This window comes from Ovis canadensis, chromosome X, assembly GCF_042477335.2.
Source record: "Ovis canadensis isolate MfBH-ARS-UI-01 breed Bighorn chromosome X, ARS-UI_OviCan_v2, whole genome shotgun sequence".
Taxonomy (NCBI): domain Eukaryota; kingdom Metazoa; phylum Chordata; class Mammalia; order Artiodactyla; family Bovidae; genus Ovis; species Ovis canadensis.
In genome coordinates this window covers 100265986-100280000 of record NC_091727.1, presented here as the reverse complement: position 1 = coordinate 100280000, position 14015 = coordinate 100265986, and the positions used below count along the sequence as shown (strand labels likewise).

The 14015-nt window shown below is 37.8% G+C and overlaps 1 protein-coding gene across 1 annotated transcript in view; it reads left to right on the top strand.

Moving 5' to 3' along the window:
* The window catches only part of HTATSF1 (HIV-1 Tat specific factor 1), a 17308-nt gene extending 4874 nt beyond the window's left edge, over positions 1-12434 (top strand). Inside the window, exons 6-10 of the mRNA XM_070290688.1 lie at positions 1301-1464; positions 2638-2737; positions 8624-8713; positions 9486-9623; positions 10152-12434. Coding sequence (XP_070146789.1) covers positions 1301-1464; positions 2638-2737; positions 8624-8713; positions 9486-9623; positions 10152-11414 — 1755 coding nt within the window. The 3' untranslated portion in view covers positions 11415-12434. The remainder of the gene's footprint in view (positions 1-1300; positions 1465-2637; positions 2738-8623; positions 8714-9485; positions 9624-10151) is intronic.
* Positions 12435-14015: the final 1581 nt, after the last annotated feature.

Sequence of the window (14015 nt, the reverse complement as noted above, 5' to 3'; positions counted from 1 at the left end):
TTTGAATGAGAGAGAAGATAGAATGGTATTAACAGACATCTGCAGAACTTTGTGTATTCATGGTACCATAAATTGCAAAGGGGAAAGCTCAGTGTCAAGGCAGCCATTATTTTTGGAACACCTGTCACGTTAGGAGCATGTGTTACTATGCATTATTGCGGGGTACGAAAGAAATGGGCACAATGATGGCATATTAACATATGTCATGGAACCTGAAAATAATTACAAAGTGAAATCAAAGTGTTAAAACAACAGTATCAATGTCACAAGTGTGTTGCGAGTATACAGCATTTCAGTGAAATCAGAGGGGGCTAAGAGTAAGCTGACAGCTTTGGGAAAGATAGGTTTTTGACCTCGTTCTTGAACATAATGGGGATCATACAAGACTATGACCATTATAGGAAGATATTTATGTAATTTTCAAATGTAAGGAACTTGAACACTTAATAAGTTCTTCAGGGTTTACTAAAAATCTGTGAAGAGTCTCTTAGGGGGTTTCATTGAGTTTTAAAATTTTTTAAAAAGAAAAGTAGGGTTTTGATAAACTTTTTGTATAAAATTTATGACCCATAAAAGTACAAGATTACCAAACCAGTGAATTGAGTTCCAGAATAACATAGTTAATTGTTCCAGGATCCATATTTGATTGTGTGGCTGAATTCAGTTGTCCTTTTGAGTTTTCCTTAGATCTTTGAATCAGTGCAGAGCTGACAACTACCCCCTTTGTATAGGACCCAGAATCCACACATGTGTGTAATGTTCAAGTTGTCAGATAATCATCTTCCTAGTATATCACAGACCTACATTTTAATTGATGAACAAAAAAAAAATTAAAGGCTGACCAAACTATTCCCAGTTTCTTGAGTCATCTAGTCTTTTAAGTAGGAAACTTTTAGAATTTTGAAACTGTAGTGCACCTTAGAAATCACACAAGTCCATTTGTCTCATTATACAGATGAGAAATCGAGACTCCAAAAGGCAAAACTGCTATTCCAGTAATGGTATAACTTTAATTTTGTCAAGAACTCTGCAAAGAAGGCATTTCCATTCCCATTTTATAGATGAAGAAATTGGGGCTCAGGGAGCTTGAATAACTTGCCTAGCTTCATATAACCGGTTGGGGACAGTTGTGACTTAAATACAAGTTTCCTGATAGGCATTCTGGAGTTCTTTATTCCCATGTAGGTAGTTACATTTAAATTTTTATTTTATGTATAGTCAAATCATTCATCTAAAACACTCCTAAAGTTTCATTTCAGTGTGTAACTTACTGATTGTAACTTGTTTTCACTTTACAAAGAGAGAATCTGTGGATCTGGCATTAAAACTTTTGGATGAAGATGAAATTAGAGGCTACAAATTACATGTGGAGGTGGCAAAATTTCAGTTGAAGGGAGAATATGACGCCTCAAAGAAGAAGAAGAAGTGCAAAGACTACAAGAAAAAGCTGTCTATGCAACAAAAGTTGGTGGTTTTTTTTTCTGTTTTGAAAGATTTTGTATAAATATTCTAGAGTATGTTTTTGGTAATAACTGCATAGTTTTGTTCCATCAAATATGCCTACAGATTATTTTTAAAGACTTTCATTTACTATATACCTGAAAATAACACATTATAAATCAACTATATACCAATATAAAACAAAATTTTTTTAAACTTTTATTAGATCCTCAGAAACCTTCAGTAATCTGTGTAACAGGATGTTTGGTAGTGACGGTGTTTTGCATTTTCTGGGGTGTTCATTTTTAATACAATAGGAACTTAAATAAACTAAAGCCATCTCTACAGAAAATGTTGAATATCAAATTAAATAAGATGTTTTAGGTTTATATACAAGAGCCATTAGTTCATTTTTAATGTGGATGGAATCAGCATACCAGGAGCTAAATTTTTACATTCATACTTGTTAGTAGGAGTTAGAAATTATAAGCTTTATCATTTTTTATGTACTATGTGTTTATATATAATATATACATGTCATCAAGTTTCTATTACTTTATTTAATGTTTTTTGAAATATGCTGTTTTTAAGAAATGAGCCAAAATGATGAACACTTAGATCAGGGTGAATTCTAGTAAAGCTTCTAACACTATACTTAAACTAATGGTAAAATGGTTATAAAAGCATTTAGTTGTGATGCCAATAGTTTTTATAGGAATAAAGTAGATACCTAAGCACTTTATAGACAAACCAGTAAGATTTAAGATTGTAACAGAGTAGTTTTACATATTTCAATGCAGTTGTTTGTTCTTTATAATTATAAAATACCTAGAAACTAATACAATTTGAACATTTCCTTGGCCTCGAAGTGTCTTTTCCTAGATAGTCGTAAATACTAAATAATTACCAATTTTCCAGGAGTCTCATTGGAATGTTTGTAACCAGACAGCAGTTCTGAAAAATATACTTACTCTGGGCATTTCAGATACTGGGTCCATCTATCACCTGCCGATTGTCTTTATTTCAGAAAGCTGTGCAGTAACTGTGACTAAAATACACATTGTTGTTTTGAAACCAAATAATAATTATCATTATTAAGCATTCAGTAAAGGATTATATTTATAGCTTGTTTTTTTCCTCTCTCCAACAAGTCTGAAATGAAATTCACAACTTCTTGTTCCTACTTTGTCACATTAGGCAGTTGGATTGGAGACCTGAGAGACGAGCTGGCCCATCCCGAATGCGCCATGAGCGAGTTGTCATCATCAAAAACATGTTTCATCCAATGGATTTTGAGGTAGGAAGAAGTATTCTTATGGTTAGAAACACAGATATTCTCTCTTTCAAGAGAACCCAAAGCTTGCCTCATCGCATCTTTCTCATGTCACATCCTGCATGTTCATGAGTTGTCACGGTTGGAAAATGGAACCAAGAATCAATTGAAGGTTTCAGATTTTCCCAGGTTTAGCCCAGTGTTCTTTTAGTCATACCCCAAGTAAACCAGGCTAATACCCATACTGTGGCCCCAAATGGCAGCTGCTATATAAAAATACAGTCTTGAAAAGATTTCTGTGAGTTACTTGTGGATGTTAAGTACAGTTCAACAATACAGGCTTACTTTGGTGGGGAGGACCAGTTTCACAATTGGAAATGAAAACCTCACTTTAGTGCTAAACGTTTGATCCTTAAAAAACCTTAGGTTAGTGAAATACTGCTGCTGCTGCTGCTGCTGCTAAGTCACTTCAGTCGTGTCTGACTCTGTGCGACCCCATAGACGGCAGCCCACAGACTCCTCTATCTCTGGGATTCTCCAGGCAAGAATACTGGAGTGGGTTGCCATTTCCTTCCCCAATGCATGCATGCGTGCTAAGTTGCTTCAATCGTGTTTGACTCTGTGCCACCCCACGGACAGCAGCCCACCAGGCTCCTCTGTCCATGGAATTCTCCAGGCAAGAGTACTGGATTGGGTTGCCATTTCCTTCTCCAAGTGAAATACAGTCCCTGACATTTGAGTAGTGGAGGTTGTTTTTTCAGAATCTAATTTTTACAAAACCCTTTAGTGGCTATTAGGAGGACTTTGTAATACTTGAGGTCCATGGACAATTCTAGGAACAGCAAATAAAAGTGAGTAAAGGAAGAAGAGCTACTAGAGAGGTTTAAGGAATATTAGTTGCCATCAGGGTACCTTGTGTTACATTCTGCGTCTTGTTCTTATCTGTGTGTTTTGGCCTAGACTCATGGGATCATTCATGGAAGAACAATTCTTTATTCTCTGCCTGGATTCTGAAATTAATGATAACAAGTTACACATAAGAAAACAATGTTCGTAATGTAAAATTCCAGACAGTTTGCATATGTTCTTGTTCCTATCAAAGCCCACTCTTGTTCCTTTTGTGCACTGAAACAGAGTCAGAGTGGCAATATCATTTTACCCCCCTTTTAGAGAGCTCCAAAATGGTCTGTGAAACTCCATCTCTGCAAATAGTGAGGTGATAAGATTTACTGTGCATCTATGAAGCCTGTATCTTTTGAGGTCATCGAGAAGATACATGTGGTCTATTAGTACTGTGTGGTGTCTCTTCTGTCTCGAATCCTGAAGAATCTTGAAATACGACAGAGCCAGTTTAGACTTGCAGTGATAATGAACTATGTTGTTGTTGTTATTTTTTAATGCACATAGGGACTTGCCTGGCGGCCCAGTGGTTAGGACTCTGAGCTTCCACTGCTGGGGGCCCCAAGTTCAGTCCCTGGTCAGGGAACTAGGATCCCTCGAGCTGGAAGGTTGGCCAAAAAAAGCCCACACACGTTCACAGGCACACTAAATGCTTTTTGAAATGCTGTCCCTCCCAGCTGGGGCTTTGAAAGGCATGTATAGATGGATCATGGTATCTAGTCTGCTTGGTACAACTCCAGAATTCCCTGTGATTCATCTACATTTTATTTCTTTGGCAGATAGTTATTTTTTTAGTTAGGTGACCTATTAATTTCTGTGACTGGAGACCTCTAGATTCACAACATTCTATACTCCTAACACTTGAACATGAACATAAATGTATATTTAATTTATTAAGTATCCAGGCTCTCTGTAAGTTGAAGTCTGTTGAGTGATTAACCTGTTTCTGCCTCCTGCCTTGCTCATTGAGACACTTAAGTCTAGCTATCACCCTGGGCAGACTTAATTTTTCCTAGCTTAACAAATAATCTTTCCTCCCAAAAGCCACATTTATTCTTCCTTGACTCCTACAAATTCCCTCCAGTGGATGTTTTAAAGGATAGAAATTTTATGCTTGTCAGTTCTTGATTGTTTAAAAAAGAAAGTCTTTATTGGTTTAGTATAAACTGTGGAATTATAGAGCCTTTATATTAGCCGGTTTTATTTTATTCATAGCATTTATTATCTGAAGTCTTTGGATCTTATCTGTTAGCATATGAGCTCCGTGAGAGCCAGGGCTCTGTCTTCCTGGTTTGCTCTTATATTCCCAGTGCGTAGGACACAGAAGGCCCTCAATATTTATCTGAAGAAGTGAAAGAATGAATGAAACCCCTTTTACTCACAAGGCAGAGTGTTTTCATTCACTCAATGGATAGAATATTTTCTCTTTAGCATCTTTGCAAATGAAGGAAAGTTTTCAGGCAGCTGTGCCACAGCGGCTGGGAAGGGCAGTGATGGGCTTCAGAGTTCTTGGGCAGAGAAACCCTTGGTGCTGTCTTTGTTTGCCCATCTACCTGGGCTCGTGTGGTCTGCCCAGCTTGGTGAGAGCCTGTCAGCAGTTTTTGTTTTTTTGCTCAGTGTTTCATCGGCTTGAATGTAAAAGTGTATCAGTATAGGTCTGTCCACTGTAGTAGATTGTCCAGTATGGTAGACTATAGCCACATGTAATTATTTCAGTTTATTTATTTTATCATTATTATTTTTCCTTTTTAGCCATACCATGTGGCTTGTGGGATCTTAGATCTCTGACCAGGGGTTGAACCTTTTTAAAAAAAAAAAAAATTGAAGTTTTTGTGGCAACCCTGTGTGGAGCAAGCCTGTTAGCACCATCTTTCTAGTAGCATTTTCTCACTCTCTTTCTCTCTGTCACATTTTGGTTATTGTCACAGTAGTTCATATTTGTTCTTTATTACTATATTTGTTATGGTGATTTGTGTTATAGTCTTTGTTATAGTAATCTTTGTTACTATGATGACTTGCTGGAGGTTCAGATGATGGTTAGCATTTTTTAGTGGTATTTTTAAAATTAAGGCATATCTTTTTTAGATATGATGCTTTTGTACACTTAATAGACTACAGTATAGTGTAACATAACTGGAAAACCAAAAAAGTTCATGTGACTTGCCTTATTGCAATATTTGCTTTATTGTGCTGGTCTGGAACCGAACCTGCAGTATCTCCAAGGTATGCCTGTATGTCTTTATTCCAAACAGTTGATTAGTGCTAGAAGCAAAATACCTAGAAATACTTTTTGGTATCAGGGTGAACAGTGAAGGCTAGTATTTTAAATGTAACTTTAGGGGGTTTTCAGTGTTTAATTCAAAGCCTTATTTAAAAAAAATCATGCCTGGCAAATCTGAATACTAAAAGATGGAAAACTGAAACTCAGATGCAGAGGTGGGTTTCTCATTGTGTATACCAGGGCTGTTCAATAGAAGTCTAATCTGAGCCACATGTGTAACTTAAATTTTTCTGGCAGCCACAGTATAAATACAACATGAAATGGGGGAAGTAAATTTTAATAATGAATTTTATTTAACCCAATATATCCAAGTATTATAATTTTAGCATATACCATAAAAATGTTAATAAGCTATGTTTCATCCTCCCCCCCCCCCCCCCCCCGCTCTGGTACTAAATTTTCAAAATCTGGTATTTACGTCACACCTGCAGCCCACATCAATTTGGACAGGCCACGTTTCAAGGGCTCAGTAGCTACATGGGGTTATTGGCTGCTGTCTTAAATAGGTTTAGATTGGAAAGGAATGAGAAATACGGTTTATTCCTGGCAAAACAAAGCACCACTCTGGAAAAAAATTATGAGTGTCGCATGCGAAAGGTTTTGGCTTAACAGTCTGAGTTTAGTCTCAGGTCTGTTGCTTGCGAAGAGCTGTCTTTGGAAAATTTTCATGCTTAGCCAAGTTAAAGATACTTAACCAGGGGAAGGGGTTATTATCTTTAAGTCTCATGATACTATAGCAGTAAAGACATATTTGTTTTTCAAGCTGGTAAAAATGAAAACAGAAGTCTGGGAAGTCTTTGGCTGAAATTTGATGTTCTTTTAGGAAGGGCACTGAGGCTTTGATAAAGAAATAAAGACAGGGACTTCCCTGGCGCTTCAGTGGTTGACAGTCGCCTTCCAATGCAAGGGACACTCGTTCAGTCCCTGGTTGGGGAACTGAAATCCCACATGCCACCAGGCAACTAAGCCTGCATGCTGCAACTAAGACCTGACACAGCCAAAAATAAAAATAAAAAAGTTTTTAAAAAAGAAACAAAGACAGTGATGCACCCCTCCCTTCCACAGTAGAACTGTGGAATCATGCTTAAATTCATCAAATATTTTGAAACAGTTTTTTTTTAATATAATTCTGATTTCCTTTGGTAAAGAAAATAGTTACTAGGAACAGCTTATCAAACTGAAAAAGTTTTTATCGACTGTTCATTGTGTGAAAAAACTGTGCTGTGTTCTATGAAGTATTTGAAATTCAGTCAAGGGAGATTCCTGTTTGCAGAAAGCACCCAATCTGATAGGAGCTACCTGCCACACACACATCCCTAGAAGCCACCCCATGGCTTTACCAAATGAGTATAGAGTTTATGTTCCATTCCCCATTCCTCTCAGGTTTGAGAATTTTATATAAAACAAATTGGCATATTCTCCAGAGTTAGATTTTATAATTGGGAGAAATCCAGAGTCCTGCCAGCTATAGTTTTAGAAGCCTCAGATTTATAGGATTTTTACAGTTTTAATTTTAAATTTGATTTCAGTAACTGCCTACCAGTTGTTTATTTTTGCCTTTTGACAAACTTTAGGAAGGAGAAGCCACTTGTCATTTTTTGCTGTTCTCTTTAGTTGGTGAGGATTCAAATATTTCCTAAAAAGTGTTTAGGTCTGCTTCAATAGAAATTAGTAGATAGGATACCCTTGTATATGTTTTTATGTAGTTGAAATTCAAGTTGGTAATATAACTTTTTATGAGCCTTTTTCATGCTTTGGAACTTGAAGAAAATTTAATTCCCACAAGAAATCTTAAATCCTTTTGTTGTTGGGGGAGGGGGGACTCAAGACCACTAGAAGCAGCAGTGTTTGAGTATTCTTAATAGACTCATAGTTGCAATAAAGCAGTAGTTAAGTGCGTGCTTTTATTGTGTGGTTAACAGCAGCTCCTTATTTGTGGGTTTCTATTGCAGTGTGGTAGGAAGCAAGATGAACAGGAATCCTTATAGGGGAGGTTTACCCTATGAGTTAAAATAAAATCTCAGAAGCACAAAGAATGATTGTAGGACACTCAGTCAGTGAAGGGCTTCCCTCATAGCTCAATTGGTAAAGAATCTGCCTGCAATGCAGGAGATCCCAGTTCAATCCCTGGGTTGGGAAGATCCTCTGGAGAAGAGAAAGGCTACTCTTTCCAGTATTCTGGCCTGGAGATTCCCATGGACTGTACAGTCCATGGGGTCGCAAAGAGTCGGACACGACTGAGCAACTTTCACTTCACTTCAGTCAATGAAAAGGATATATGTCTCCTCCTTGCAACATTTTGGTAAATAGGAATCTATGCAAAGCACAAAGCAAAGGTTTTTCATCTTCACAGTCATTGTGACGCCGATGCAGAACATAAGAATTATTAGTCTCTGACTTAATATATGCCTCAGGACTTCACCTGCTACAGCTGCTAGTATTTGGGATTTTCACTGACATGTTTCTTCCCTCTCCTTTACCACGTTCCATTGCTGCCTACCATACTTGTCCATTCCTGATCTTAAAGCCAGGCAGACTAGTAGTAGCAGCAGCAGATGTGATAGTCTAACTTCTTTAGACTTTGACTTTTTTTTAATTTTGTAGACTGCAGGCAAACATAGCTAATAACCTTAAGCAAAACTTTTGTTTGTTGGTTTGTCAAAGCAATAAATTTCATTCTCAGGATTTATAAAGGGGAAAACCCCTTTTCATTGAGTGTGTTTTTGTAGGATGATCCACTGGTGTTGAATGAAATCAGAGAAGACCTTCGAGTAGAGTGTTCAAAGTTCGGACAAATTAGGAAGCTCCTTCTCTTTGATGTAAGTTCGTGGCTTGAACAAATGATTCCTAAAGCAATTTTTTTTTCCATTTTAAGTTATTACCAAATGTCAGTATGCCTCCAAGTTTTTTATATTAATGTTTTTATGTAGTAGGTCTGCTCTCTAGTGGTGGTGGTCTGTTAGCAGTATTAGATAGCATAATTAGATGAACATGGATTACAAGCCAAGACTTTGATAGACTTGCTTATGCCTTGGTTATTTTCCTTTGTCATCACTCTCGAGTGAGTGTATGGCCAGGTGAAAGTGTAAAAGAGTCAACATTTATTGATTGCAAACTACAGTTACTTTACATGTTATCTCATTTAATCCTCCTAATCCTCTGAGATAGGTACATGCTATTTTACCTATTTTTTATTTATTTACCCATTTTACAGATGAGAGAGTTTAGAGATTGAGCACCCTGCCCAAGGTCATTTAGCTGCTAAATGGCAGAGCCAGGATTTAATCCCAAGGCCGTTCAGCTTCGGAGTCCACATTCTTAACAACCATGCTGTTCTGCTTCTCCTTTGACACTGTTATGAGCAGGAACATTTCCAAGTATATCATGCTTGGTTTTTGCTAGACAAAGTTAGGCTAAAGAAGTAGCTAGCTGCTTGTCACTGGTTGGAGTAAATGGAAAGAAAGACTTCATACATAAAATCTTTAGCTTAAATGATCAGAAAAAATACTACTGCCCTACTTTGCCACATGTGTATATTTCTCTTTCAGTTTTCTCGTTCATTCCTTCTTTTATCTTCCTTGTTTTTTTTAGAGACACCCCGATGGTGTGGCCTCTGTGTCCTTTAAGGATCCAGAGGAAGCTGATTATTGTATTCAAACCCTCAATGGAAGGTGGTTTGGTGGGCGTCAAATCACTGCCCAAGCATGGGATGGAACTACGGATTATCAGGTGAGTTCTGCAACTGTCAAGGGCACATGAATTGTTTCATTCCAACAGATATTGATCTAGCAGTTTTTCATGTAAGTTTTCAGTTATGTGTAATCTGTTTAATGTAACAGTACTTTTAAATAACCCTTTACATTGAGAGTATGGAAAGAAAAATGTTTCATTCTTTCAGTTTATAAGTCTGAAGTGTTGAGCTTGCTCAGAACAGCAATAGGGAAAGAAGGCATTAAGCTAAAGTGTTTCTCTTCTTTTCTGTCTTATAAAGTACAGACAGTTCAATGATTAACTTTTTAATTGATGAGACATTTCTGCAGTGCTGTGGCACTGGGCATTTATTTAAACGATCTTAAGATCAGCACTGCTAAATTAAGGTGTAAAGTTTGGAAAGTGAAGATAGGGAATTGCTTTCATTTCCCAGAAGTGATACCTTATAAAATCAGAGTACTGTGAGCAATATTAGAAATGTTCCAAGACGTTGTTACTTCTTTTGGCCTAAAACACCTCTTAACAGCAGTTTCCATGTGTACACAGGTGGAGGAGACCACAAGAGAAAGGGAGGAAAGGCTGAGAGGATGGGAGGCTTTCCTCAATGCTCCTGAGGCCAACAGAGGCCTACAGCGTTCAAATTCCATCCGTGCTCCAGAAAGGGCAGGGCCTTCTAGAGTTAGGCATTTTTCTGAGCACCCTGGCACATCTCAAACAAATGTTCAAGCAGCTGCAACTGAAATGGCATTTGAAGAACCTATAGATGAAAAGAAGTTTGAGAAAATGGAAGATGGGGGAGAAGTTGAAGAAGCTGCTTCTGAAAAAGATGCTAAAGAAAGTGGCCCTGAGAAAGAAGCTGAAGGTCCCCAAGAAGAATCTGAAGAGAGCTGCCTTGAAAGAGAGTCTAAGGAAGGCTGTTCCAAAAGAGAGCGTGAAGAAGACTTCCCCGAGAGAGAGTCTGGAGAAGGCAGCCCTGAGAAAGAGCATGACGAGGGTAATCCTAACAAAGAGTCAAAAGAGACTGTCCCTGAAAGAGAATCCAAAAAGAAGAAACTCAAAACGGATCCTGACAAGAACGGCCGTGAGAAGGAGTCTGAAGAAGAAGGCCCCGGCAAGGAGTCTGAGGGGGAGGCCAGCCCCCAAAAGGTGGCTTCTGAAGATGACGACTCAGAACAAGAGTCTGAAGACTGCTCAGAAAAGCAGTTTGACGATGGCTCTGAGAAAGAGTTAGAAGAAAATGGCCTTGAGAAAGGTTTTGAGGAAGATGCCTCTGACAAGGAATTTAATGAAAACATTCCGGAAAAAGAGTTAGACGAAAATGAGTCTGAAAAATCAGAATTCGAAGATGACAGCTCTGAAAAAGTGTTTGATGAAGAAGGCTCTGAGAAGGAGTTAGACGAAGAGTCAGATGAAAAGGAAGAAGAGGAAGATGCGTATGAAAAGGTATTTGATGATGAGTCAGATGAGAAAGAGGACGAAGAAGATGCAGAAGAAAAGGAACTTGAAGATGCTGATGAAAAAGACGAAGAAGATGATGCAGATGAAAAGGTATTTGAAGATTCGGACGGAAAAGAAGATGAGGAAGATGGAGATGTAAAGGAAGATGAAGACATAGATGAAAAGGTGTTTGAAGATGATGATTCCAACGAGAAGTTGTTTGATGACGACTCCAGTGACAAATTGTTTGAAGATTCGGATGAGAGAGGGACTGTGGGTGGCCTAGGGAATGTTAAGGAGGAAGGGCCCTTGTCCACAGGCAGCAGCTTTGTTCTCAGTAGTGATGATGATGATGATGACGACACTATTTAATCCCTTAAACTTGCTTTTTAGGGAGATTCCATCTCCATTTTGCCTCTGCTGCAGGGTAATTACTCGTAGTGTTACATGAACGTGTGCATAGAGGTAGGATGCCATCCGATTAATGCAGTGAAGTGTTCATGGTTACCTGTACCTAATGATTTTAAATATGTGTTCATTGGCTGTTCAGTTCAAACTCCATAGCATAATGCAAGTTAACTTGCTCCTCGTCCTTTGTCAGATTTCTTAAGTGCATGCAAAATAATATTTTTTAAAGTATTCTGATTGAAGTTTGTGACATTCAGAAATAAAGAAAGTTGTTGATATGCAGAAACAGAAAATTGTACTTGAGTTAAATTGCATTTTTAATTCTTGCTCTTGCTTTATTCATACTAACGTTTGGTTTTTTTTTAAGGCCTTGAAAAATCCCTGTAGGTGTCTCCTTGCTTCCACTTTATGATGTTACCACTGACATCCCCATTTCCCCTCTCTAAACCAGAACATGTTACTAAAACTTATGAAGTAAAGAACTCTTCGGAGTTTTTTGCTCCCCAGTCCTCACAAGTTACTTTTTTCTACCCTCTTCCCATGAAAATTCACTCTTAAATGTGTAAAGGTGAACTTCCCAAAGTCCACAGTTTCCATTACTGAAAATATGGAGGAGATTAGAATTCCACCATTTACTGTTTGGACACCTCTAGAAGGTGATTCAAGTTACAGGACCTTTCCCCAGAAAAATCTGTACGTACACTACGCAACCTTCTGTATCCAGTTTGGGGCAGTTCATGTGGATCTCCTGGAGTTTAAGAACTATTGTCACACATACTTCAGATTTTTGTTTTTGATTTTGTTCTAGAATCGTGGTACCTAGTACTATGGAAATTGTGTAGTTCCAATAAAAAAAAAAATGTGGCTCTTTTCTTGATTGCGCTTTCCAAATTCAGTATTGATGAATTGACTTCTGATGTTGCACTTAAGAAGTTATTCTCATAAATTAGAATTAAAATAAACTGCATTGGTGCATTTTCATTATACCGTCTGTCAGTGTAATCATTACCCTCTTCAGACAGAAAAGACTTGTACTTCAAGCCAACTTTCTGAGAAATTTTTAGTTCATGTCTGGGATCTGTTAAAAATCTTCAGGCTTTTCACCAAAATAGTGTTCCTTTTAAAGATAAGGCAGAAGTATTTAAACACTTTATTTATTGCGTTTTACTACAGTTTATGGGTTTACCTTGTGGCTCAGCTGGTAAAAAGTCCGCCTGCAATGCAGGAGACCTGGGTTCGATCCCTGGGTTGGGAAGATCCCCTGGAGAAGGGAAAGGCTACCCACTCCAGTATTCTGGCCTGGAGAATTCCATGGATTGTCCAATCCAGGGGTCACAAAGAGTCTGACAAGACTGAGTGATTTCACTTTCACTTCACAGTTTATAGTAATTTGTTGGAGAATTGTTTTTCTAAACAAAAAGGAAAGAATGCTTAATTTTCTGTACACAATGGAACACGTAACTACAATATACATTAGCTCTAAGACTTAGAAGGAGGCCATTTTCGTTCTAACTTCTTTTCCCCTGCTCATTAATTTGGTTTATATCAAATACTCATACTCTTTTCACATAAACATCCTGGAAGCAAAATTCACCAACAGCTGTAAAATGGTAAATAATTTATGAGGTGATACTGGTGAGCGGACATTAAGAGTCATGAAGCACCCACCTGTTTTCCAAGTAATCAGGTTTTATTGGTCCTAAAAACAGAATTTATTGTTAAGCAGCAGTACATCCTGTTATCAAAAGAAAATTAAAATGTAAGGGTGAGTGGTAAGCACAGCAATGCTCAACAATTCCCTGACAATTTCTAAGGAGTAGTGCTTCTTAAAACTATAAGTATTATAATGTATTCCACTCTGAGTGCACGAACCAAAAGTTGCTTCAGGAATGCCTTTGAAAGGCTTGAGCACCATGCCCTCTGAGTCTTCAACTACTTTATATAGGAATAAACTTGAAAATCCATGTTAGAAGGTTAGAATATTACTGATCTCACAAAACTATCTTTTAAATAAACAAGATGGGGGAGGGTGGGATGAATTGGGAGGATAACACTGCCGTATATGCACTGCTGTGTGTAAAGTAGATAGCTAGTGGAAAGCTGCTATATTGCACAGGGAACTGAGCTCAGTGTTCTATGATGACCTAGAGAGGTGGGCTGGGGGTGGGGGGTGAGGGAGGTTTAAGAGAGAATATATATATACGTATAACATTCACTTTGTTGTACAGCTGAAACTAACACAATATTGTAAAACAATTATATTCCAGTAACATAAGCTTTGGTTTTCAGGAGATTCTTAAGAAATTACAGATGAGGGTAATCAAAATTTGTATATCATTTTAATGCTTTTTACTAGGGGCCATATTAACATACAAGTAATTTAGACTTGTTTTGGTATATTTACACTCACTGTAGCATCTATTTCATTTGATTCAGTCCATTAATAAGTATAGATTGGGCCAATGTATATCTATTAATATACTAGATGGAGTGGGACAGAAGGGGCAGTGAGAATAGAGGCAGCATGAGGCATGAACCCTCCTCAATAGGCAGCTGTAATCTATG